The 27,566-nt window shown below is 41.5% G+C and overlaps 1 protein-coding gene across 2 annotated transcripts in view; it reads left to right on the forward strand.

Moving 5' to 3' along the window:
* Window positions 1-27,566, forward strand: part of tax1bp1b (Tax1 (human T-cell leukemia virus type I) binding protein 1b) — a 711,119-nt gene that overhangs the window by 663,795 nt on the left and 19,758 nt on the right. For both annotated transcript variants that reach the window (XM_078539019.1, XM_078539018.1), the window contains exons 14-16: window positions 17,550-17,645; window positions 25,497-25,674; window positions 25,849-25,991. In XM_078539019.1, the coding sequence (XP_078395145.1) occupies window positions 17,550-17,645; window positions 25,497-25,674; window positions 25,849-25,991 (417 nt within the window). The remainder of the gene's footprint in view (window positions 1-17,549; window positions 17,646-25,496; window positions 25,675-25,848; window positions 25,992-27,566) is intronic.

A 27,566-nucleotide genomic window follows, 5' to 3' on the forward strand; every position in this document is an offset into this window, starting at 1 on the left:
TGCCCTGCTATAACTTCTTTAATAATATCTTCTAACATTTTCCCTACGACAGATGTTGAGCTAAATTGCCTGTGGTTTCATGCTTTGTCTCCCTCCCTTTTTGAATAATGGAGTTACATTTGCTATCTTCCAATCTAATGGGACCTTCCCAGAATCTAGAGAGTTTTGGGAAATTAAATCCAATGCATGTGGTATGTGTTGCATTTGTAAAGGCTTCATATTTATGAAATTATTCACAAAAATAGGGAGCTTACATAAACTAAATTTTGTGTAGAATATGAAGTTGAACTTTGAAGATCTAAATTCTGCACAAGATTTTGCATTGGAAGGAGGAAACAAAAGTCTTAGCATTAATCAGTATTAGCCATGCTTTGAATTTGAAACTGGATCAAAACCATCCTAGCATTTAGAATGCCAGAATATAAATTAACCTCTAGTCTGTCCTTTTCACTCGTGCTTAGGTGGTGACATTTATTGATGCTTGTCCTCTGTAGCTGATCAGAAGCATTAATTTTTTAATTCTTCTGCTTCTGTAGTAATAGCATCTAGCACTGACATACAATTTCTTACTATTCAGAGTGACTGTTGGAACTGTTCATACAATATAGTTTATAGTTGCAAACGAGCCTAGCACATTATTTGCCTTGTTACTTTTGCTTATGTTCACTGATAGAGCAGTCTTATCAGTCTAAGTTTCTCAATCCTCCTACTATACTTGAGTTTACATCACAAAAATGTAAAATTGTTTCCTGTTCCACTTGATGTTTGCAAAGTTGCCATGTGTATTTTACTAATGTAGGTGCATGTTTTCATGCTACATTTGCTTGAACTTCAAAAAGTCTGTAGTTCATATAACTTTTCAAATTAGTTTGTATTTGGGGAGAATATTTAATGCTGCACAGCTCTGAGGTGAAGTGCTGTTGGTTACAGGTTTGTAACTGCAGTTTAGAGAAGTTGGTGAAACAATCTGCACTTATGTCAAGATACACATTGAAGTATATTCACCTAAATGTAGATTTTTCAAATGCATTTAGATACCAATGCACTAAATAACCCAAATAACTATAAGGTGTGCATACACTTGATTAATACATTTGAACAAAAGTTAAATGAAATCAAGAAGGAAAGCTTCTCTTGTAAGTGGTAAAAATGGCTTTTGTATTTAGCATAAAGTGTGTTACAACACAGTAGTGGTCATAATTTTAAAAAAATGAAACCCATATAATGGTGGCAAAGTTCAAAGTAACATTATTAAAAAGAGCTGTCAGTTTCTGTTCAATTGGTATCGAGCTAGTAATCTACAAAGTGAGAGTTCAAATCCCACAATCCCAAGTTGTGAAATTGAACTCAATGGCCCAGAATTTTCTAGCAAATTAATGCAAGTTCACAGCACATGGTGTTATTGTTGCCTTAAACTCCAGCAACTTGTAGCAAAGAAGAGGTGCTCTGACTCTGAACTATCTCAAGTTGCTGGATAATTTGTGCCATGACACATTAGCCTCTCACAAATTGTAATTCACTGTCAGCCGGCTCATGAATGTGAAGGGTTTGCTGGATTTGTACCATAAATATGAATTGAACTTCCTGAAGAAAGTTAGGACTGCTTAAGGACCCTGTTAATTGGGTAATTTATGGTCCTAACACGTCACTCGATCTTGGAGGCCCAGAAAGGGAACAATTGAAACGTGGAATATCACTGCTGCGGATAGTAATTTGTTTGAGGGAGATTTATCAAATTTAAAAATATTTTTTCCTGTTCAATTCAATCCTCCTTTACCTCTCCATTTCTCTATGTCTGATTTGACTTTAATTCACCCGAACAAGAAAGAAAAATAAACTCCCACAGCATGCTTCAAAATGCCCCATTCCCACAAATTCTGAGCTAAAATATCAGTTACTTTATGGGCTAGAATCAAAAGAGTAAACTAGAAAGTGTGGTAAAAATCCAACTTATTTACTTATTCTTCAAGAGAGGGGAGCAAGTCATCAACTATCTAGTTTGGCCTACACTTGACTTCATTTCCACAATAAGTGGTTGACTTTTATTGTTATAAGGTTCAAAAGTACAAAAAAATTGTCCAGACTCATTGGCAAGGATTAAGCAGTCCCAGCCTAGTTAACGGATGAAATTCCCTTTACTAACACCTGGTTAACTAGCTAATGGCTGAGAGAGTTATCTTGTAGACTAGTTAAGCAACAGTTGACATTGTCTTATTCATAGCATCATATATCAGTCAACATTGCAGGCTCATCCAAACCCATCCCCGAGTACTTATTTTCTCATCCAGAACGCAGACCCACTAGAGGTAGTGGCACAGTGCTATACAGCCAGAGGGAAGTGACTCTGGGAACCCTCAACTTGGACTCTGGGTCCAATGATGTCTCATGGCTTCACGTGAAATAAAGCTGATCGCTACCCACTGTTTTCCGCACACCTCCCCTACCACCCCTGTAGCCCCCCAACCTTCAACTAACAAATCAGTACTTCACTTGGAAGAAGTTCTGAGGGAGATAAGAGCATAGCATCTAATTTGGAGTGAGGGTGGGTGATGGTGGTGGTATTTCAATTTCCACTGCCAAGATTAGCTTGGTAAGATCCCATTGACTGAGCTGGCCCAATCCTGAAGGACAAAGCTACCAAACTGGACCTGAGAGAGGTGGTGGGGAACTATCCCAAAGAAGTAACTTCATCTTCACCACCTACCTGTAACAGTCATAGTGGATGGATGTGCTCACCACACAACACTTGTCTTAAAGTCTTGCCTCCACAGTGAGGTCACTCAGTGTATAGTATGGCAAAGGGCAGACTTAGCAGCCCAAAATGACATCCACATGACACTGGGAGCAGCAGGATTGCATACCACAGCAATTTGTAACATTGTACACAAATCCCTCACCCTGATCGTCATCAAGCTGTAAAATCAATCCTGGTTCAAAGTAGGGTGTCAGAGGCTGTGTCAGGGCAGCACTGGACATTACTTTATAATGTGGGAACTTAGTGAAACTGCTACACCTGCATGCTAAATACCACAAAGCACAATGGATCAGGAAAAGCTCTTATTTTTGCCTCATTTCCAGTTGAAAATGGTGTTGATGGATATTTTTCAAGCTTGGGTGAATAAGTGGCACATAACATTTGTTGGCAATGACCAACTCCAACAAAAGAGAACCTGACCATCTCTCTTTGGTTTTCAATGGCATTAACATCACTGAATCCCCCACTATCAATATTCTGGGTTACCATTGACCAGAATGTTATTTGGACCAGTCATATAAATGCTGTGGCTATAAAAGCAGGTCAGAGACTGGGAAGTCTGTGGCAAATAGCTCACCACCCGACTCCTTGAAGCCTGCCCACTATCTACAAGCCAGGAGTGTGATGGAATATTTTCCATTTGCCTGGATGAATGTAGTCCAAGAAGCTCATCACCGTAAACGAACAAGGCAGCGTGCTTGAGTGGCACCCCCATCCACCACCTTCAACATCCATTTCCTCCAGCACCAGTGCACAGTGGCAGCATTGTGTACCATTTACCAGACGCAGCTACTTGCCAAGCCCCTTTAGGCAGTACCTTGCAAACCTCGACTTCTGCCACCTAGAAGGACAAAGGGCAGCAGGCCCATGGGAACATCTGCAAGTTCCCCTCCAAATCATCCTGATTTGGAACTATATCTCCACTACTTCACTGTCGCTGGGTCAAAATCCTAAAACTCCCTAACAGCACAATAGGTGTACCTACACCACATGGGCTGCAATGGTTCAAGAAGGTGGCTCACCACCACCTTCCCAAGGGCAATTAAGGATGAACAATATGTGCTGGCCTAGCCGTCAACACTCTTCCCATGAAGAAATGAAGGACAACAGGTAAATAATAAGAGTAAGATGCCATGAAAACCCCAGCCACAACCATGATGGAGCATAACCTTGAATGCACAAAACGAGCTGATGTGTTTGCAGATGTCTTCAGTTATCAGTGACCCCATCCACAACCTTAAAAATTCACTCCCTCCACCATCTGCATATTGTGGCTGCAATGCGTATCATCTGCAAGATGCACTCCAGCATCTTGCCAGTGCTTCTACAATAGAACCTTCCACCTTGCAACCTCTACAACCAGAAGACAAGGGCAGCAGCTGCATAGAAACACCATCACCTCCAAGATTCTTTACAAGTCACACACCAGTCTGACTTGAGAACATGTTGCCTTTCCTTCATTGTGCAGCGCCAAAATCTTGGAAAACACTTAGGAGACAGACTGCACCAGTTTAAGTGGGCAGCTTACCACCAACTTCGAGTAATTAGGGAGAAGCAATAAACACTGGCTTTTCCAGTGATGCCATGTTTTATGAATAAATTTTTGAAACTCTTGTACATAAAAGTGTGCTACTTAACCTTCAAGTGGTGAGAATTCAACACATGGGATTTGATGTTAGGAAGTATGTAATTCCTGGGGAACTGATGTTTAGGTTTGGGGCAAATGCTGAGTAGAGTGCCCAGGAATCGGTGCTGGGATTGATTTACATTATCTATTTGCACAATAATCCATATTCAAGTTGAAATTTACAGCAATATCAAATTAGATGAGGTATTAGAATCTGCAAGATTGGCCAAAGACCAGAAGAATAAGAAAAAATATCTGAGGGTCGTAAGATAGCTCGAGTTGAAGACACAGAAGAAAAATGGGCAATTTGTGCGGAAAGTGCTTAAGTTGCAGTCTCTGTGAGACAGTAATCAACAAAGCAGTTTGAATTTTTAATTATGTAAGCAAAATAATGAAGTACGAGTTTGAGGCTGTTGTGCCAAAACTACCATGCTCTATTGAAATCAAACAGGATAACAACTTTTGGTAACTGAGACAAACGTGTGAAAGAGCTGAACGCCAGAGGTGAGGTGAGAGTGATTGCCCTTGACATCAAGGCAGCATTTGACCAAGTGTGGCATCAAGGAGCCCTAGCAAAATTGGAGTCAATGGGAATCGGGGGAAACTCTCTGCTGGTTGGCGTCATAACTAGCACAAAGGAAGATAGTTGTGGTTGTTAGAGGTCAATCATCAGTCAGTCCTGGGACATTGCTGCAGGAGTTCCTCAGGGCCGTGTCCTAAGCCCGGCCATCTTCAGCTGCTTCATCAATGACCTTCTCACCATTCTCTCCATTATAAGGTCAGAAGTGGGGATGTTCACGGATGATTGCACAATACTCGGCACCATTTGTGACTCATCAGATACTGAAGTAGTCTGTGTCCATATGCAGCATGACAACATTCAGGCTTGGGCTGATGACTGGCAAGTAGCATTCACGCCATGCAGATGCCAGGCAATGACCATCTCCAACAAGAGAGAATCCAACCATCTCCCCTTGACATTCAGTGGCATTACCATTGTTGAATCACCCACTATCAACATCCTGGGGCTACCATTGACCCGAAACTGAACTGGACTAGCCATATAAAATGTAGCTACAAGAGCAGGTCAGAGGCTGGGAATTCTGCTGCAAGTAATTCACTTCCTGACTCCCCAAAGCCTGTCCGCCATCTACAAGGCTCAAGTCATGAGTGTGATGGAATACTCTTCGCTTGCCTGGATGAGTGCAGCTTCAACAACACTCGGAGCTCGACATCATCCAGGACAAAGCAGCCCCTTGATTGGCACCCCATCCACCACCTTAAAAATTCACTCCCTCCACCACCGATGAGCAGTGGCAACAGTGTGTACTATCTACAGGATGCACTGCAGTAACTCACTAAGCCTCCTTCAACAGCACCTTTCAAACCGTAACCCCTACCATGTAGAAGGACAAAGCCAGCAGATACATAGGAATGCCATCACCTGCAAGTTGCCCTGCAAGCCATACACCATCCTGACTTGGAACTATAATCAGTGTTCCTTCACTGTCACTGATTCAGAATCCTGGTACTCCCTAACAGCACAGTGGGTCTACCTACACTACATGGAGTGCAGCGGTTCAAGGCAGCAGCTCACATCCTATGAAAGAATAAAGAAAAGACACCAAAGACAGAACTCAAACCTTGGATAATGTAGGGAAGGATTGTACAACTGATAAGAATTATCCAAAAACTTGGGCTATGAGGAACAACAGGAAAGCCTGAGCTATTTGGTCTTAATAGGAGCTGATCGAGAGGGAATCTGAGATGTATACAACAGACAATATAGCAGATAAACTAAATCTGCACCACTACTTGAAAAACACATTTTATAGACGGGGGAGTGGGGTGATGATCAGTAAAAGTAAAGTTTAGGTCCTGATGTCTAGAGAAGTTCTTCACCCAAAGTGTGGCCAATATGTGGAACAGATATATGGGTTGGTTAGGGCAGTGGACGAAATAATTTTGAAGTCAATCAAAGAAATAGTTTCAAGCAATGATGGGGGCACTGTAAGCCTTTTATCCACATGAGCCAAATGACTTTCCTGCTCTGTATCTACCTTTTGATCCCTCAGTAATGTCAATCCTGGAGCAGTTATTCAATTTATGCAGTCACAAGTACTGTTGTCCTATTACTACAAAATTGAATTCAAAATGTGATTTGATATAAAAATATTTAGTCTATTCTTTGGATATTAAAATGCAATACACAAATGACCAGTTATTTCATGAAGCATGGAAGATGTGAGCTAATAGGGACATTCCTGTCATAGTCAAAATATTCCAACATCCAGTTACTTCTATTATACAAATACTGCATAATTCATGTCTGCCTATTCATAAATACACTATTCAAGGTTAAAAGCAGAAGCATATATTGCGGTACAAGAAAGGTTCTGCGCAAACTTGCACAGTTAAAGAGAATTAAGTTAGAACAATCTTCTAGGAATGCACTTTTTTTTTTAAAACCCTGACCTTGGGTTGTCTGAGGGATCTGTGTAATTCTTATTTCTTTTGCCACTGTGACTAATTTGTATGCAATGAAGAAACAGATCATTGAGCAAATTAAACTTCTCCAGCAAACCTTTTAAACTGAGCCACAATAATGTGCATGGAATTCAGCCAGTTTTGATTTTCAGCAATCAAAGTACGACTTGGCAAGCATCATCTAAACAAAACTAGTTATTTGAGACCACTTCTGAAGAGGATTGTTCACAAACTGATGGAGCGGATGAGAGAAAATTTGAGTATTTGAAAGATAGCCTTCCATGAAATTAGACTGGATATTAGAAGATCACTGGGAGGAATTATTGGGACATTCCCAAAAGGGATGTAAATAAATACTTTAATGATCTTCAGTGTGTTTTAAGCAATGTAAATTGGAAACCACAACCCATCAAGAGCAGCAAGAATGCAGTGTAATAAAAATGTTATAATTTATATTGAATCTAATGCCTATGGATAGGTGCTTATTAAATTGCCAAATATTATTCTGTCATCTTGCTTGAAAGGAAGTATCAGTTGATAATTTCTATTATATATTGTTAAAGATGTTCCATTCAAAAGGGTAGGTATCTAATCTGGGTCCTAGGTCTTTCAAACCAAATGACTCAAAAGAACTAAATTATTAATTTAAGAATTGTCCTACTTCAGATGGATGAATGTAATTTTAAATCTCCATATTAATTTTCAATATTTTTCTAACTTTAATTACCCTAAATTAGTAAGTTGGTATTTTACATTCAAGCCACAATGCTAGGCTGAATAGTTGTCCTTCAGCTAACATTATTTACTTGATCTGAAAAGTATTTTGTGGTTGTGAATTATATAGTCTATATAAGTTTAATAGATAAATGCATCATGTCATATGATGTGATACTAGCTAGGAAGCTGCAAATTCTGTGAAAAATCATAGAAGTTTGGAGAAATGCACATTGGGTTTTTTGAGGAAGGGTGATAGCAGTTTTGAAAGAGAGTGGAAAAGGCCTGAGGAGAGGAAATAATTTAGGTAGCAAATGTTCCAAGACGCTAACAAAAGACCATTATTGATTTTTGTTAAAAATTGACACCGAGCCACAGGAGATATCAGAACTGATGACAAGAAGCTTAACGGAAATGATAGGCCTAGAGGAGCATCTTAAAGAAGGAGAGAGGGGTAAAGGGGCAGAGAGGTTTAGGAAGGGAACTTAGAGATTGGGCCCAAGGCAGTTGTAAGCGCTGCTGTCATTGATGGAGCGGTTAAAATCAAGGATGCACGATACCAACATTGGAGGAATGTAGATATTTCAATGGCTTGTAGGGTTTAGAAGATTACAGAGATAGGAGGGGCACGGCCATGGAGGGATTTAAAAACAAAGATGAGGGTTTTAAAACTGAGGTATGGACAGACTGGAAGCAAGCACAGGAATGATGAGCGATCAAGACTTCTTGTGAGTTAAGATGCGGGCAACAGAGTTTTGAAATAGTACAAGTTTATGGCTGGCCAAGAGAGCATTGGAACAGTTGAGTGTAGAGGCAACAAAGGCATGATAAAGGCTTCAGTGGCAGGTGGGCTTAGGCAATGTCGGTGACGGATGATTTAAGAGGTGGAAATGGGCAGTCTTGGTGATTGAGCGGAAGCTCACTTCGGTCAAACACAACACCAAGGTTGTGAAAGTCTGTCTCAGATTCAGACAAGTGATCAGGAGAAGGATGGAAACAATGACTGGGGAATGAAGTTTATGGCAGGGACCAAAGATAGACTTCAGCCTTCCCTATATTTAGTTAGAGGAAATTTCTGCTCATACAATTCAGGATGTTTGGCAAGTAGTGTGACAAATTAGAGACAGTGGTGTTGTCGAAAGAGGTGGTGGTGTGATAGAGCTGAGTGTTGTCACCGTATATGTGAAACCTGATGTTTTATTTTCTTGCGATGCCTCCAATGGGCAGCAGCTGAGAAAGGCAAAGGAACCAAAGAGTAATCCTCGGGGACTTCCAGAGGTAACAGATGGGACTGGGAAGAGAAGCCATTGCAGGTTTTCTCTGGCCACAGTCCCATAGATGAGATTGAACCATGCAAGGGCAATTCTCTCCAGCTGTTCCTTTGCATCTAGCTGGACAATGAAGGAGAAGCATTGGAGGACGGTGGCATGGTCAACTGAGTCAGAGGAAGAAGAGGGGTTGTTTACAACAGGAATGTAGAATGGAATTTGTGACTTTGATAAGAGCTGTTTCTCTACTGTGGCTGGGGCAGAAACCTGATTGGAGAGATTCAAACATAGAGTTGAGGAAAAACTGGGCACAGATTTGGAAGATGACATGTTCATGGACTTTGGAGAGGAAAGGGAGGTAGTTTCCAAGGACTTTTTGCAGACAAGATTTGAAGAAGGGGGATAGGGGAACAGTATCTGATGCAGAGGAAACTGCCAACATATGCGGGCCAGGAAGGGAAGCTGGGTGGGTGTGAAGATGGATATGGTTGTTTTTAATATTTTGGGAATATGGTGGTGTTCTGTAAAGAAGTGTATGTGTGTGTGTCCATGATTAACTAAACTGGGGGGAAGGTTCATAGAGACAGCTTACCTGTGGGAGTTGAGAGATAAAAGGGTAAAGGTGCTAGATGCATGCATAGATTTGTAATGAGAGACTCTGGTGAAGTGGATTTACAAGTAAATAGTTGGGTTTTAAAATTTGCATTAGTTGATAGGGACCTGACTTTTCAGCCGTTAAATTTCAAAGAGGAGTTTAGAAGTGACTTGGGACTTTTACATCTTACAAAGGTTTCATAAGTAAACAGGGGAAGGTTATTAAATTTTATTTAATCCAAAAGTGGAGGCAATAGGAAAACATGAAAGATTTTTATATTTGGATAAGTTGAGTTAGAAATGGTGTTTGAGAACAATGGAATCTAAGATGAAAGGGAAAAAAGGTATTTAAGGAAAGATGTTTAGTTGAGTTGTGGTGGCTGTGTGGGGGATACGTCCTGAGACCAGCTATGTGCTGAGAAAAGGTGTGAAATCTGAAACAGCCATCCACTGAGACCAGAAAAAGTCTTTGTTTCAGAAGGCAGTGCGAGGAGCTCGTGGACTTTTTTTGCCGCAAAGATCAAGAATATCTGTTCAGTTGTCTCTACCACTCTCCTCCTTTTCCTGGTTCACTGAGCCAGTTTCTGAACTTTCTTGGATTTTCACAGCAGAGTGGAAGAAAGTGAGAAGTCCTGGGGTATACCTTTTGCTAAAGTGAAAGCAGTTTTTGTCTTGGGTAATATTACTGGATTTTCATGGTTAAAAATCTAGAAGGGAGCTTTTGCCAAATAGTTTACTTGTGCGTTCTGACCAAGTGAGTTTTTTGGGGGGTGTTTTGTAAAAATGTTTTAATTGTATAACTTTAATCTTGTGTGCTAAAGTTTTTTTTTTATCCTTTTGGTTAATAAACCTTATAATTTTAAAATCCTAAAAGTGTTACTGGGATTCTATGCTTATGGAATCAGTAGCTCTTCCCTTCATTTTCAAAATACAAAACAAAAGGTTATGATCAGTAAGACAAGTTTCCCTCTGGGATTTAGCTTACTCAGCAAATAACATTGGCTGTGATTGTAACAGTGGGAATAGCGTCAGTTCGGTGGGAAGAGTGTCAAGGGAACAGGTCGTCGATGTCATGGACAAAATGAGCTGAGAGAAAACATGGTAGGAGATGGAATAAAATCTACAAAAGATGGGGTAACATTAGAGGAAGTTTGGCTCAGTGGGCCACGAAAAGGAGGAGAGTGGTAGAGACAGCTGAACAGATGTTCTTGATATTGTGGCAAAAAAGTTCGAGCTCTTTGCACTTATTATTGGAAGTGAGGCTGGAGGAGGCACAGGAGGGTGATTTAAGGAGATAGTTTGTGGTGGAGACATGAAGTCAAGGGTTATCCTTACATTCTAAGGAAGATCTTTGAATAGCAAGCAGTTTTAGCAGTGGGGAGCAGGAAGCAATTATACTCTATGGTCCAACCAGATCTGACAATGGATGGTTAAACCAGTTGTGCACCATAGACATTCAAATCTGCGTCCCTTAGACTTGAAGGAAGAGGGGATGACTTGGGTGAGAGTGTACTGGTTTTAATAGGGACATGGGCATCAAAGGTGGAGGAGAGGGTGTGAATTAGCAGCTCAATAGCTGCAGAAATGTGATGGATGAAGTAATGGGAATCTGAAAGTGCAATGCTAAGTGACTTGAGGGAGAGTTTCCGGGGATGAATGCAGAAAGATGGAGTAACGTTAGAGAAAGCTTGGCTCAGCGGGCCAGGAAAAGGAGGAGAGTGGCAGAGACAGCTGAACAGATGTTCTTGATCTTTGTGGCAAAAAAAGGCCATGAGCTCCTCACACTTATTATTGGAAGTGAGAGAGGGTGATTTGGGAGAGTGAAGGAGGACGTGGGTGGAGAGTAATAACTGGAAAAGATCAGAGATTGCTTTATCTGGGACAATCATAGGAGTAGCGAGACCACGTGAGACTGTAAGATTGATAGGGCAGCCGTGAATTTGAGCGGGAGACATAATGTGAGGGCGGGATTTAGGAAGGAAACTAGGGCAGTGAACATGGAGAACAAGAGGAGTTGAAATGGAAGATAAAATCACCAAGTATGAGAAGTTGCTTGGTGCAGAGGCTGAGAAGATAAACATAAGATATCTCAGTGGAAAACTTGTGATAGGAAGTGGTGGGACTTGTGTTGGGGAAGAGGTGCAGAACAAAGATTTTAAATGAGAGGGTAGATCAAGGCAAGGTGTTCAAAGGAGGAGAAACTGCCAGAAATAGAAGGACATAGCAAGGTGTGATTTAGAGATAAGTGCTAATCATAGTGAATTTAGGAGAATGGGCACTGGAAACTGATATGATTGATTCCTCATCCTTGGTAATTTCAGCCAGTGTAGAGGGTGATATCTTGGTGAAAAAATCTGGCTTGGAATTGATGGGGGTTGGCAGCAGAAAATGTAGGATTTTCATGGGGAGACAAAAGGTGAGGTGCTTGAAAGGCGGAGAAAGACCAATTGGATTTATTTTTTGGCAATAAGGTCCATACTGCCAGTATGGTTAGTAAAAACTATGATGTTTACACGTAAATGCTTTATGAATATGCTACTGCTTTCATGTTTTAAACTTAAACCTAAAATTATTCAATATGAAGTAATTTCCTATTAACGGATAGAAATTACATTACCTATGTGCAAATATAAAATATGCCTTTTCTCCTCTTCCCTGTGAAGCACATGACAAAGTTGAGTGATCTTTGTATGAACTATCTCAACTTGGCATTCATTTTTTTGGATTTACTTACAATTAAGGAATTGTGGTAGAGCATAAATATAATTTCCACTTCCCTTTAGGCAAATTAAAATACTTTTAAACAAAAACAGAAAATGCTGGAAAAACTCAGCAGGTCTGACAGCATCTGTGGAGAGAGAAAAACAAAGTTAACGCTTTGAGTCCGTATGACCCTTCTTCAGAGCTGAAGAGAAGTGGAAATGTGATGAAATTTATACTCTTTAAGGGGTGTGGGGCAGGTGGAGCTGGATAGAAGGCCAGAGATAGGTGGGGACAAAGGAGGGATTAACAAAGATGTCATGAACTCAATGGACAAAGGGATTGTAAATGTAGTGGTTAGTGCTAAAAAAGGTACTAATAGTGGTGTAAAGGTAAGAAAGCAAAATGTGATTATAGCAGAACAAGGGTAGCATTGTGTGAGGAGTGACAGATGGCCCTGTAGGGAATGGGGTGCAGTGGTTGGGGGGAAAAAAGGATAGAAAATGGGATACAAAAGGGGATAAAACTACAGATAAATGAATAAAAATAAAAATGTGGATAAAAAATAAAAATGAATGTAGAAGAAAGGGGATAAAAAAAGAGGGGTGAGGATGAAGGCGAGAGTTTATGGTCTGAAGTTGTTGGACTCAATGTTAAGTCCAGAAGGTTGTAAGGTGCCTAATTGGAAGATGAGGTGCTGTTCCTCCAGTTTGCGTTGAGCTTCACTGGAACATTGCAGCAGGCCAAGGACGGACATGTGGGCATGAGAGCAGGCTGGTTTGTTGAAATGACAAGCAACTGGAAAGTCTGGGTCGTGCTTAAGGACAGACTGGAGGTGTTCCGCAAAGCAGTCACCCAGTCTGCATTTGGTCTCCCCAATGTAGAGGATAACAAATTGGGAGCAGCGAATGCAGTAGACCAAATTGAAGGAGGTACAAGTGAAGCACTGCTTCACCTGAAAGGAGTGTTTGGGCCCTTGGGGTAAAGTGGGAGGAAGTAAAGGGGCAGGTGTTGCTATTCCATGGGAAGGTGCCGTGGGAAGGGGATGAGGTGTTGGGGGTGATGGAGGAGAGGACTAAGGTGTCCCAGAGGGAACGGTCCCTACAGAATGCTGACGAGGTGGTGAGGGGAAGATGTGTTTCGTAGTGGCATCATGCTGGAGTTGGCGGAAATGGCGGAGGATGATCCTTTGAATGCGGAGGCTGGTGGGATGAAAAGTGAGGACAAGGGGGACCCTATCATGGTCCTGGGAGCAAGGGGAAGTTGTGAGGGCAGAGGTGCGGGAGATGGGTTGGAAACAGCTTGAGGACCCTGTCAACCACAGTGGGGGGGGAACCTCGGTTAAGAAAAAAGGAAGGCATGTCAGAAGCGCTGTTTTGGAAATGGCATCACTGGAACAGATGTGACGAAGATGAAGGAACTGAGAGAATGAGATGGAGCCCTTACAGAAAGCAGGGTGTGAGGAGCTGTAGTCTAGGTAGCTGTGGGAGTCGGTGGGCTTGTAAGGAATATTGGTGGACAGTCTATCACCAGAAATGGTGGCAGAGAGGTCAAGGAAGGGAAGTGTCAGAGATGAGCCATGTGAAGGTGATGGAGGGGTGGAAATTGGAAGCAAAATTGATAAATTTTTCCAGGTCCAGACGAGAGCATGAAGTGGCACAGAAACAGTCATCAATGTGAAAGAGTTGTTGGAGGGAGCCTGAGTAGGACTGGAACCAGGAATGTTCCACATACTCCATAGAGAGACAGGCATAACTGGGACCGATGAGGGTACCCATAGCCACACCTTTTATTTGGAGGAAGTGAGACAAGTTTAGGGAGAAATTATTCAGTGAGAAAACAAGTTCAGCCAGACAGAGGCGAGTGGTGGTGAATGGTGATTGATCAGGCCTCTGTTCAAGGAAGAAGTGGCGAGCCCTCAGACCATGCTGGTGGGGGATGGAGGTGTAGAGGGATTGGACATCCATGTTGAAGAGGTGGCAGTTAGGGCCAGGGAACTGGAAATTGTCGATATGACATAGGGCATCAGAGGAATCGCGGATGTAGGTGGGAAGAGAATTTACGATTTAGTTGGGAAGACCGTTTACAATCGCTTTGTTCTTCAGTTCATGACATCTTTGTCAATTCCTCCTTTTGTCCCCACCTATCTCTGGCCTTCTATCCAGCTCCACTTGCCCCACCCCCCCTTAAACAGTATAAATTTCATCAGATTTCTACTTCTCTTCAGCTCTGAAGAAGGGCCATACGGATTCTAAATGTTAGCTTTGTTATTATTTCTCCACGGATGCTGTCGGACCTGCTGATTTTTTTTCCAGCATTTTCTGTTTTTGTTTGATTTCCAACATCCGCAGTATTTTCCTTTTATCTTAGTAAAATATTTTTAAGCCTGATGCAACAATTCACACATGGGCCAGTTTAGGGGTAGGAGGAATGTATGAGTTTTCATATCTAATTATATTCATTGAAGGTAATTTTAATGTGGACATAGTTAAGAAAGTAACATGTTTCAGGATATTTACTCACCCTCCTTTTATCATTTGTGAATAGAGGCAAAATGTGTCAGCTAGTTTTGCAAATTAGGAAAAATTGGTGCTTGCATTAAAATGACAAAACCTGCAGGTGGCTGTTCCTAATGGAGAGTAATTGGTTTGACATATCATATTGGATTTGGAATGGAAAGAATAAGACATCAAAAAAAAAGGTTACAAAGTCATTTGAGACAAGTACATTCAAAAATTAACATTAGTGAATTTGTTAACCTCTGTCAGAGATTTGGCAATTGTACAGTTAGCTTCATGAAGGTGCACAGAGTTGAAGGAGGAATGAACAAATGTACTGCATTGTAGTAAAACCATAACTCTGGAGATAAAGGTATTTTATCGTACATGCTTGACAGAATGTAAACCAAGGAAATTGATTATGTCAAATTACTTTTTAGCACACTATTTGAAATTAAATCACAATATTGTATGATTTTGCATTTAGAAATATAGTCCAGTTTTACACTGCATGGACAGTATTGGGTATCTATTTAAAATAAGGGATTGATTTTGGCTTTCTAACAATTTTAAACCTAGCCTTTGTGAGCCAGCTACTTTAAGTAAAGTATACTATTATTTTTTAAAGGACGTAAATTCCTTTTAATTGCTGAAAAAAGATTTTTGTCAAAGCTTTTCATCTTGCACTCAGGATAATTCACAAGAATACCAAATGTAAAGGGAACAACAATTTATACTGTATGAGAAGAGAGTGCTGATTTGTTGGCAAGTGGACTCTGGCAGAGGCATTGCCATGGTGAATGAACCAGTTGATGGTGACTGAAAGTTAACTGTCAAGCATTGTTTGAGATTTAAACCAGGCAGATTGACTCTGGTCAAAGCATTGCCCTGAGGAATGAACCAGCAATTGGCTGTCACTTATTTTGTTTAGCTGAAACAGACAATGTGTGTACATGTTCTTTCTGTCTGCAAATAACAGGGCCCTGTGTATTAACATACGTAGCTTCCAGTACATGCAAATGTGCCACACTCTGAGCCCGACTGACATCTGCATATTTCCCTTTATGATACCAATAAAATGTTGTGGGATCTGCTTCTAGTTGAGTACGATGTGTTTTTAACAAACTGATTTCACCAAAAAAAAACACACCCTGGCGGCATCGTTCAGGCCATAGACACATTTGTTTAGTTATCTTAGTTTTCCTTCTGCATCTACTACCTAATTGAGCAGTTTCAGAAACCCACCTTCTTTGAAACTTATTGCCCTATTTGCACAAAAATGTGACTTATGTCGATTTGACCTACATCACCATAAAAATGTGGCCAAAAGAGCTAAAAAGATTTTTAAGATTACTTTCCGTCTCATTTGCGTGTTTCAGGAGCCCCGGACCATCCCGTAGAGAGGTTACCTGCCCACAGTTTCGGCCTGGCTGCAAAAGCCACTTTTTCATCTAATTTTAAAACTGTTTGAGAGAGGGTGCTTCCATTTTGATTTGCCCTCCAGCTTCAAGATCCTGCCCGCCATCCTTAATTGGATGGCTCGCTCATTCTCTGGCCATTAATTGACCCCCAGGGAAAATCATAACGATTGACTGTTTCCCACACAGTGCAGGCTTCTGATCAACATTTCAGCCTGATGGCAAGGTTCAGAAGCTCGTGTGGAAAATCCTGCCTGAAGAATCTGCAAAGGGATATACACAGATTATGCGAGTGGACAAGAAGGTGGCAGATGGAGTATACTGTTGAGAAATGCAAAGCTATTTACTTTGGTGGGGAGAATAGAAAAACAGAATATTTTTTAAATGGTGAGAAACTATTATATGTTGGTGTTCAGAAGGATTTGAATATCCTTGTACAGAAATAAAGCAAGTTAAGATGCACATATAGCAAACAATTGGGAAGGCAACTAGTATTTTGGCCTCTATTGCAAGGGGACTGGAGTACAAGAATAAGGAAGTCTTGCTGCAGTTGTACAGAACTTTTGAGAAACCATGTATGGAGTACCGTGTAGTTTTGGTCTCTAAGGAAGGAGCCTTTGAGGGGATTCATCAAAGGCTCGCTGGATTGGTTTCTGGGATTCTTCCTCATAAGTTTATCTATGATGTGAGATAAAGTAGAATGGGCCTATGTTCTCGTTTAGAGGAATGAGAGGTGATCTTGTTGAAAAATATAAGTCTTGACCCTGTAAAATCTGAACCTAAGAGGTTATTTCCTCTGGCTGGAGAGTCTAGAACTGAAGCATGATCTCAGGATACGCAAATAGCCATTTCAGATGAGATATTTCTTTACCCAGAGGGTTGTGTATCTTTGCAATTCTCCACCTTGGAGGAGTCCTGATGTCCAGCCTTTGAGTATATGCTAAGCTGAAATTGATAGATTTTTGAACACGAAGGGAATTGAAGGACATGGGGATCGGGCAGGAAAGAGGAGTTGTGGTTGCAGCTTGCCATGATTCTGTTAAATGGCAGAACAGGCTCTAGAAGCTGCACTCCTCCTCTGATTTTGTATGTTTTTATTTTTGATGAGATATGTATTCATGCAGCCTTTGGAGGAGCAGGACATCTTAGAAAGCAATTTCCGCATTTATTGTGTATTGTGGTCACTGGAAGTTGCTGTCCAATTTGCACATTTGAACGGTATTAGTCTCTACATTATTTTTACGGCAAAATCTGACGTGATCTGTTTTGGTTGAGGCTGTGGTACTACAAGTGAACAGAGTCAAGTCCTGAAGGAGGCTTCAACCCTGACTGAAAAGAGAGTGCTCTCACAGAGCCAAACTGTCTTTTAAACTTTGTTTATGCTTGTAATTTCTAGTGCTTAACACAATTACAACATTATTCCCATTTGAAGTAACAATGAAATAAAGCACAAACTTCATTATTCTTGCTTTGCACTATTTCCTGCAGGTTCTGCTTTCAGAGAAGGAACAGGAAGTAAAGGAACTTAAAGCAAAACTGGCAATTGTTGACAAAGAAAAAGAAATACTGGAAGAGCTGAATAAGGCAAGTAGCTCAAGTAGTTTGTGCGATTCCTTTTGTGAGACATGAGCAATTATTTAGAGTATAAAATCTTACTGGGTTCTATTCAAATTCAGGGTTTTCTGTTGCTTGTCCGCACTTCCTCCCTCTCTTCCCCTTTGTTTGGAAAGTCCAGGAAAGGACAAGACTTCTTCCTATAGCACAATATGTAGGTGCATCAGTTAGTGTACTGTATCATCTTGGCTGCCTGAGAATCTTTTATGAAATAAGTATGTAATAAAGACCACATTCACAGAATCACAGATTTGTTATGGTGCAGAAGGAGGCTGTTTGGCCTATCGTGTCTGCACCAGCTCTTTGAATGAGCATTATGACTCAGTGCTATTCTCCTACCTTTTCCCCATAACTCTGCACGTTGGTTCTTTTCAAGTAATCATCAAATGCCCTCTTAAATGCCTTGATTGACCCTGCCTCCACCACACTTCCAGGCCCCGAACCACTTGCTGTGTGAAAAAGTTTTTTTTCACATCACATTTGCTTCTTTTGCAAATCACATTAAATCTGTGCCTTCTCGTTCTCGATCCTTTTATGAGCAGGAACAGTTTCTCCCTATCTGCTCTGTCCAGCCCTCTCATGATTTTGAACACCTCCATCAAATCTCATCTTAGACTTCTCCCCTCCAAGGAGAACAGTCCCCACTTCTCCGATCTATCTTCCTAACTGAAGTTTTTCATCCTTAGAATCATTTTGGTAAACGCCTTCTGGACTCTCTCCAATCCATTCACATCCCTCTTAAAGAGTGGTGCTCAGAACTGTACACAATACTCCAGCCGAGGTCTAACTAGTGTCCTATACAAGTTCAGCATAAACTCCTTATCTTGTACTCTATGCCCCTATTAATAAAGCCTTGGATACTGTATGTTTTATTAACTGTTCTCTTCACCTGTCCTGTCACCTTTAATGAATTATGCACATATACACAGGTCCCTCTGCTCCTGCATACCCTTGAGAGTTGTACCTTTTATATTATATTGTCTGTCCATGTTCTTTCTACCAAAATGAATCAACTCTCACTTCCCTGCATTAAACTGCATCTGCCAACTATCTGCCCACTCCACCAACTTGGTTACGTCCTTTTGAAGTTCTACACTGTCCTCCTCGTAGTTTACAATTCTTCCAAGTATTGTATCATCTGCAAACTTTGAAATTGTCCCCATGCACACCAAGATCTAGATCAATATATATCAGGAAAAGCAAGGATCTAACGTCGACCCCTGGGGAACTCCACTGCAAGTGTTCGTCCATATAAATAATGAGGAAAATTTCCATTAACTATTACTTGCTGTTTCCTATTACTCAGCCAATTTCACATCCACGTTGCTACTGTTCCTTTTATTCCATAAGCTACAACGTTTCTTGCAAATCTGTTGTGCGGCACTGTATCAAATGCATTTTAGAAGCCCATGTACACCATATCAACAGCATTACCCTCATCAACCCCCTCTGTTACCTCTTCAAAAAACTCCAGCAAATTGGATAAACAGTATTTCCCCTTAATGCTGGGTCTTCCTAATAAACCCCATTTTTCTATGTGACTACTAATTCTATCCCAAATAATTGTTTCTAGAAGCTTCCCCACCACCAAAGTTAAACTGACTGGTCTGTAATTGCTGCTGTTTCTTGCAATCTTTTTTGAACAAGGGTGTAATGTTTGCAATTCTCCAGCCCTCTGGCACCTCTCCTGCTATTTCCACTCTCACTTCCTTCAATATCCTATGATGCACCTCATCCTGGTCCTGGTGCCTTGTTGACTTCCAGTACCGACAGTTTATCCAATGGTACCTCCTTATCAATTTTGAACCTTCCTAGTGACAGATTTTCCTTTTCTGTCACCATGGCCTGGGCAGATACAAAACATTCATTTAACACCTCAGCCGTGCCCCCTGCCTCCATGTGTAAATCGCCTTTTTGGTCCCTAATCGGCCCTACTCTTCCTTTTACCACCCTTTACTATTTATGAGCCTATGGAAGACTTTGGGATTCCCCTTTATGTTGGTTGCTAGTCTTTTTTCATAATCCCTCTTCACTTCTCTTATTTGCTGCTTCACCTCTCCTCTGAACCTTCTGTATTCAGCTTGGTTCTCAATTATATTTTCTACCTGACACCTGTCATAAGCACACTTTTTCTTCTTTATCCTAATTTCTATCTCCTTTTTCATCTAGGGAGCTCTGGATTTGTTTTCCCTACCTCTCCTTTTGAGGGAATAAACCTTGATTGTGTCCAAACCATTTCTTCTTTGAAGGTAGCTCATTGTTCAGCTACAATTTTTCCCTCCAACCTTTAGTTCCAGTCTATCTGGCCAACCTCCATTTTTGAACCATTGATGTTGGCCCCAGTTAATTACCCATTGTTCTTTTCTACTGTCATCCTAAATCTTATGATACAATGATCACTGTCTCCTAAATCTGGATTACTACCTGACCCACAAGCTAATTGGCACAGGGTCAAGAAGATTAAAGAGGTAAATGCGTTGCTCAAAGATTGGTGTGGGAGAAATGGATTCGAATTCATGGGACTTTGGCAGCAGTACTGGGGAAAGAGGGAGCTATTCCGTTCTGATGGGCTCCACTTGAATCATGTGGGGACCAGTGCCCTGGCGAATCGCATAACTAGGGTTGTAGATAGGGCTTTAAACTAAATAGTGGGGGGAGGGTTCAGTTGGATGGAAATATAAAAAAATCAAAGTTTAAGGAGAAGGTAAGAGTGCAGGTTAATGGCGAGGCTGATTGTTACCAAAAAGTGAAAGGAAGGGACAGAGTGTGTGAACGCCATATTGCACCAAAGAATCATGTAAGAGTAGGGAAAATTGACAATAGGGCAAACTTGAAGCTTTGTATCTGAATGCGTGTAGCATTTGGAATAAAACTAATGAGTTAACAGCGCAAATAGAGATAAATAGGTATGATTTGGTGGCGATTACTGAAACATGGTTACAGGGAGAACAGGTTTGGGAGTTGAATATCCAAGGGTACTCAGTGTTTCGGAAGGATAGGCAGGAAGGAAAAGGAGGTGGTGTAGCTTTGTTGGTAAAGGAAGAGATCAGTGCTACAATGAAGAATGATATAGGCACTGGAGAGCAAGACGTAGAGCCAGTCTGGGTAGAAATAAGAAATAGCAAGGGAAAGAAGCCCCTGGTGAGAGTAAAGTATAGGTCCCTAAACAGTAGTTCAACAGTAGTGCACAGTATAAACCAGGAAATACTGGGAGCATGTAAGAAAGGCACGGCAATAATCATGGGTGATTTTAACTTGCAGAGAAACTGGACTAATCAAATTGGCGAGGGTAGTCTCGAGGGAGAGCTCGTAGAATGTATTAGAGATTGTTTCTTGGAGCAATATGTTGTGGAACCAACCAGGAAGCAAGCTATTCTGGATTTGGTTTTGTGTAATTAGATGGGATTAATTAATGATCTCATAGTAAAGGATCCTCTAGGGAAGAGTGATCATAGCATGCTAGAATTTCAAGTTCAGTTTGAGAGTGAGAAACTTGAGTCCCACACTGTTCTGGAGTTAAACAAAGGTAACTACATAGGCATGAGAGCAGATTTGGCCCCAATGGACTGGGCAGGAAGACTACAAGGTAAGAGAGTTGATGAACAGTGGCAGATATTTAAGGAGATATTTAATTCCTCCCAAGTAAAATATATTCCAAAGAGGAAGAAAGATGGTAAGAGGGGGAAAAAGCATCCATGGCTAAGCAAGGAAGTTAAAGATAACATAAAGGCAAAAAACTAAGGCATACCAAATTGCAAAGGTCAGTAGCAGGCTGGAAGATTGGGAAACTTTTAAAGATCAACAAAGGATGACTAAAAAAATAATAAAAAGAGCAAATGTAAATTATGAAAGAAAACTAGCGCAAAATGTAAAAACTGATAACAAAAGCTTCTACAAATATATAAAAGGAAAGAGAGTAACTGAAGTGAATGTTGGTCCCTTGGAGGATGAGACTGGGGAGTTAAGAACATCACTTAAGAACTAGGAGCAAGAGTAGGCAATTCAGCCCCTCGAGCCTGCCCCGCCATTCATTACAATCATGGCTGATCTCATTTCGTCCTCAACTACAATTTCCCACCCTCTCCCCATAACCTTTCAACCCATTACTAATTAAAAATCTGTCTACCTCCTCAAATTTATTCAGCGTCCCGGCATCCACTGCACTCTGGGGTGGCGAATTCCACAGATTTACGTCCCTTTGAGAAAAGTCGTTAGTGGGGAACGCAGAAATGGCAGCGATGCTTAATCAATATTTTGCCTCAGTTTTCAAAGTGGAGGACACTAGTACCACCCCAACAGTAACAGATAGTGCAGAGGGTATAGAGAAGGAGGAACTTGGAACAATCACCATCATGAGAGAAAAAGTACTAAGCAAACTATTGGGATTAAAGGGTGACAACTCCCCAGGACCTGATTGCCTACATTCCAGGGCCTAAAGGAAGTGGCAGCATAGTGGATGCATTGGCTATAATATTCCAAAATTCCCTGGATTCTGGAAAGGTTGCAGTGGATTGGAAAAATGCTAATATAAACGCTCTTATTCAAAAAGTGGGGGAGGCAGAAAGTAGGAAACCAGTTAGTTTAACATCTGTCATTGGAAAATTGTTGGAATCCATTATTAAGGAAGTAGTAATGGGGTGTTTGGAAAGTCAAAAATGCAATCCATCAGAGCCAGCATGGTTTTATGAAGAGTAAATCATGTTTGACTAATTTGCTAGAGTTCTTTGAAGATGTGACAAGCAAAGTAGGTAATGGGGATCCTGTAGAGGTAGTCTATCTGGACTTCCAGAAGGCCTTTGATAAGGTGCTGCACATAAGATTAATACACAAGATAAGATCACAAGGAGTTAGGGGTAATATATTAGCTTGGATAGAGGATTGGCTAACCAACAGAAAGCAGAGAGTTGGGATAAATGGATCTTTTTCTGGATGGCAAGCTGTAACTAGTGGGGTGCCACAGGGTTCGGTCCTTGGGCCCCAAATATTTACAATCTATATTAATGCCTTGGATTCAGGGATAGAAGGTACTATAGCTAAATTTGCAGATGACACCAAAATAGGTGGGAAAGTAAGCTGCAATGGAGAAATAGGAAATTTACAAATAGATATGGACAGGTTAGGTGAATGGGCCAAAATTTGGCAGATGGAGTTTAACTTGGATAAGTGTGAGGTTACCCGTTTTGGTAGGAAGAATAAAAATGCGACTTCTTATTTAAATGGAGAGAAGCTTCAGAATGCTTCAGTGCAGAGTGATCTGGGTGTCCTCGTGCATGAATCGCTGAAAGCTAGTATGTAGGTACAGCAGGTAATAAGGAAGGCAAATGGAACTTTGGCATTTATTGCTAAAGGAATAGAGTATAAAAATAGGGAAATGTTGTTGCAACTGTACAAGGCATTGGTGAGACCGCACCTGGAGTACTGTGCACCGTGTTGGTCCCCTTACTTGAGGAAGGATGTAGTTGCATTGGAGCCGGTTCAGAGGAGGTTCACTAGATTGATTCCAGAGATGCGGGGCTTGTGTTATGAGGAGAGATTGAGCAGTTTAGGCCTATACTCGTTAGAGTTTAGAAGGATTAGAGGAGATCTATTTGAGGTATATAAGATGCTAAAGGGGATAGACAACGTTGAGGTGGAGCAGATGTTTCCCCTTGTGGGGCATTCTAGAATGAGAGGCCATAGTTTTAGGCTAAGAGTTGGTAGATTTAAATCAGGGATGAGAAGGAATTACTTTTCTCAAAGGGTCGTGAACCTGTGGAACTCACTACCTCCAGAGTGCAGTGGATGCTGGGATGCTGAATAAATTTAAGGAGGAGATAGACAGATTTTTAATGAGCGATGGGTTGGAAGGTTATGGGGAGAGGGTGGGAAATTGGAATTGAGGCCGAAATGAGACCAGCCATGAACGTATTGAATGGCGGGGCAGGCTCAAGGAGCTGAATTGCCTACTCCTGCTCCTAGTTGTTACATTCTAAATGTTCCCCCAATGATACTTGATCTACTTGGCCTGCTCATTTCCAAGAAACATGTCTAGCAGTGCTCCCTTTCTTGTTGGACTGGACACATACTGCTGTACAAAATCCTCCTGAACATACTCTAGGAACTGTTGTCCCTCTGCTCTTTACAATACCACTATCCCAGTCTATATTCAGGTAAAGTCCCCCATTATAACTACTCTATAATGTTTGTACCTCTCTGTAATTTCACTGCAGATTTGTTCCTCTACATCTTTCCCACTAGTTGGTGGCCTATAGACTACACCGAGCAATGTAATTGCACCTTTTTGTTCCTTGGTCTAGCCAAGTTGATTCTGTGCGTGAGCCCTCTGGGACATCCTTTTTCTTCAGCAATGCAATGTTGTCCTTAACCAATGCTGCCACCCCTCCTACTTTTCTTCCTGCTCTACCTTTTCCTGAACACCTTGTATCCAGGAATGTTTAACATCCAGCCCTGCCCCTCCTTGAGCCAGGTCTCTGTTATTGCCACAACATCATAATTCTGCATGGAAATTGGCGCCTATAACTCACCGATCATGTTTACTATACTCCGTGCATTCACGTACATGCAGCATAACCCCGATTTAGATTTAATTACTTTCCCCCTTACTCCAACTCCACCTATTAACTTACTGTTCCCTATTCTAGTGCTATCTGTCTCTCCCAGTATTTTGTGCACCTTGGTATTACTCTCTCATATTCTCTGCTGGTTCCCACGCCCATGTTGAGTTAGTTTTAAAAAACGCACCCCCCCCCCCCAGCCACAACAGCAAATCGCCCCAAAGGAACTCAGTCCTGGCTCTGTTCAGGTGCAACCCATCCTGCTGTATGGATGCCAGCTCCCCTAGAGCCAGTCAGTGTCCCCAGGAATCTAAAGCACCATCCTGCACCATCTTTCCAGGCACGCATTCTTCTGCCTTATCCTCCTATTTTTGTGCTCACTTGCACGTGGCACTGGGAGTAATCAGGAGATTACTACTTTTGAGGTCCTGCTTGCTAATTTTCTACATAGCTCCATAAATTCTGTCTGCAGAACCACATCCCCTTCCTACCTAAGTCATTGTACCACTGTGGGCTAGGACCTCTGGCTGCTCACCCTCCCCCAGTAGAATGCCCTACAGCTGCTCGGTGACATCCTTGACCCTGGCACCAGGGAGGCAACATATCATCCTTGGGCCGCAGAAACACCAGTCTAACTAACGAATCTCCTATCACTATCGCTCTTCCTTTCTTCTTCCTATCCTGTACAGCTGACTCGCTCATGGTGCCACAAACTTGGCTATGATTGCACTCCTCTGAGGAACCAAAGCTCTGGCCAGTATCCAAAATGGAAAACCGATTAGTGAGCAGGAACCCAACGGACTTCTGCACTACCTACCTGATTATCTTGGACCGCCTGGTGGTCACACAGTCCCATTCTGCCTCCATACTCCTAACCTGTGGTGTAACCACCTCTCTGAACGTGCTATCCACATAGCTGTCAGCCTCGCAGATGTGCCATAGTGACTCCAGCCACCGCACGAGCTCCGAAACCTGGAGTTCAAGTTTCTGCAGCTGGTAGCACTTCCTGCACATGTGGTCGTCTTGAATGTAATGGTATAAGTTATGAATGTATTTTGTAAAAGTTTGTCTTACACTGTATAGTTGGGATATTGCGTAATAAATTTAAAGGGGAAATAAGTGGGTTATTTAACTTTGAATTTATTTTTCTTATGTAGTTTAACTGTATAATTTCAAAGTGTGTAGCTTCAAGTTACAAACAACTAATTAGTTTGACTCTGATTGTATACTTTGTCCTATAACTAACTGCTTTTTCCCCTCTTTTTAGGAATTTTCAAGGGAGGAAAGTAGGCATGATGGCGAAGAGCAAAATTCACAAAGTTCAAAGCCTCAAGATGCACAGCAGATCTTACAATATCCAAACCCATATTCTTCGGACCCTCCTGTTGTACCTGTGAAACACCCTGGATTGCAGTTTGGAGACCCTTATGCAGAGACTGGAAGAGGTTGGTGCTAATTGGGGCAGCCTCTCATCATGTTACTTTATGTTGATAGTAAACTAATGTAAAACTCTTCTTAAACTATGTTTGGTAGTTTTCCGTGCTAAAATAACATTGGTTGTTGTCACCATCAGAAAATTAACTTTTTTTTTGTAATGTGTTTGAATTCAGATGGGGCAGATGGAGCACTTTATCCTGATGAGATCCGTAGAATGCCGAGAGGGGTTCCCTCATGGGGATTGGACAGTACTGTGGTCTGCAGCCAACCTTCTCGCAACTTCAGTAGGCCAGATGGACTTGAGGACCCTGATGAGCTTATTAATGTAAGTTCTAATTGATTTTCATTTGATTTTAAAGGAAATTATGATCAGTTTGCTGCAGCAAAAAAGGCTATAGTGTATCATTAATTTCTGGCCATCTGGTTCAGCAACAAAGTTGGTTCGTGCCGATAGTAAAGAGTGCATTTTATTTGTTGAGCTTCATACATCCAAGAATAGAAATAAATACTGCAGTGTAGTAGTGCTTTTAATACCAATCATGCATCTGACAACTGACCATAATAAATTCTTCTCATACGTGTTCAGTATTATTGTGTTGCATTGGCTAAAAAAAAGCCCAGCTGTGTTCTTTCTTGTTTAGTTTTGATTGAAAACAATTGAGACAAGATTATAGGTTGACCCCTCTACAGAAACATTTAATTATTCATTATGCTGTATAACACAAAATAATAACTAACTCCACAGAGGTAATTTGCATTCCTGCCAAAATATCTTTCATTTTTATTTGGTACGTGCACTGGAATATTCATAATTCAGATCCAACATTATCTAAAACACTGGTGGCTAAATTCATGCTGCCTGCGAATTGCAATGGTTTCAGCAGCCAGTCAACACTAACTGCATTGTTGATTGGTTGGATGCACCAACAGAGGACCAATACCGTGAGTGACTAGCATCACTTAAAAATAGCTTACAATGCTAGAGGTGAGCCTGCACATCTTAAAGGAGAGGTGTACTGTGACTCAGTAGTCACGCAGAACATGACTCTGACCTGAGAAGCATTGAATAATGGTACAACATGGAAGAGAACAGGCTCCAAGGTCCTTGGGTGCTGCTCTGAAGGCCTTGATGGAGGAGGTGGAAAGAAACAGATGCCCTGTACCTACAGGAGGCTAGCCAGATAAATGCTGAGAAGGCAATGGGAGCAGATAGCTGTGGTGGTCAATGCCAGGAGGCAAGCCTCGAGGACCTAGATTCGGTCTCACAAGAAGTTCAATGCCCTCACGTGTGTGGTTGAGGAAAGTGAATTCCTCTTCACATTCCATATCCTACCAGTTTGCACCACTAACCTCAGTTCATCATGCCTTTCATTCACTCACCAACAATTATCAGCCACAACTCATGTTTCACATTTAAAGCTTCACTTCACCCTCGAACACTTGCACTGCTAATTGCAGACTGGCATCTCACAGGTTGCACACACCACCAGCTATTCAACCATGACAGTCACAACACCCAAAACACTCACTAACACTTTCCTCTCTTGCAGGGCAAGATCGTGCACAATTGGAGACAGCAGGAGCTCACCAGGCGGGGACAGATTCCCCAGAGAGGAGATGGCGCTGGTCATAATTGGGACGGCCGTTGCCGCAGGGCTGAAACCATCAAAGATCACTGTATATCCAATCCACCTCCTCACGTCCAGTTTCTCCCCCATCCTACACTTCTGATTTAAAAGCTGCTATGATACAAGCATGCTCTTGTTAATTATGCCCCCCACTATCAGCTTGCTTCCATACAAGGTCAGCTTGTTGACGTAAGGGCTGTGGATTACAGTGCGGTAAGACACTTCCAGGGTATCACAGCAGCCCAGCAATCTGTCCTCTATCAGGTTGCTAG

Source organism: Cetorhinus maximus, chromosome 3, assembly GCF_964194155.1.
Source record: "Cetorhinus maximus chromosome 3, sCetMax3.hap1.1, whole genome shotgun sequence".
Classification (NCBI taxonomy): domain Eukaryota; kingdom Metazoa; phylum Chordata; class Chondrichthyes; order Lamniformes; family Cetorhinidae; genus Cetorhinus; species Cetorhinus maximus.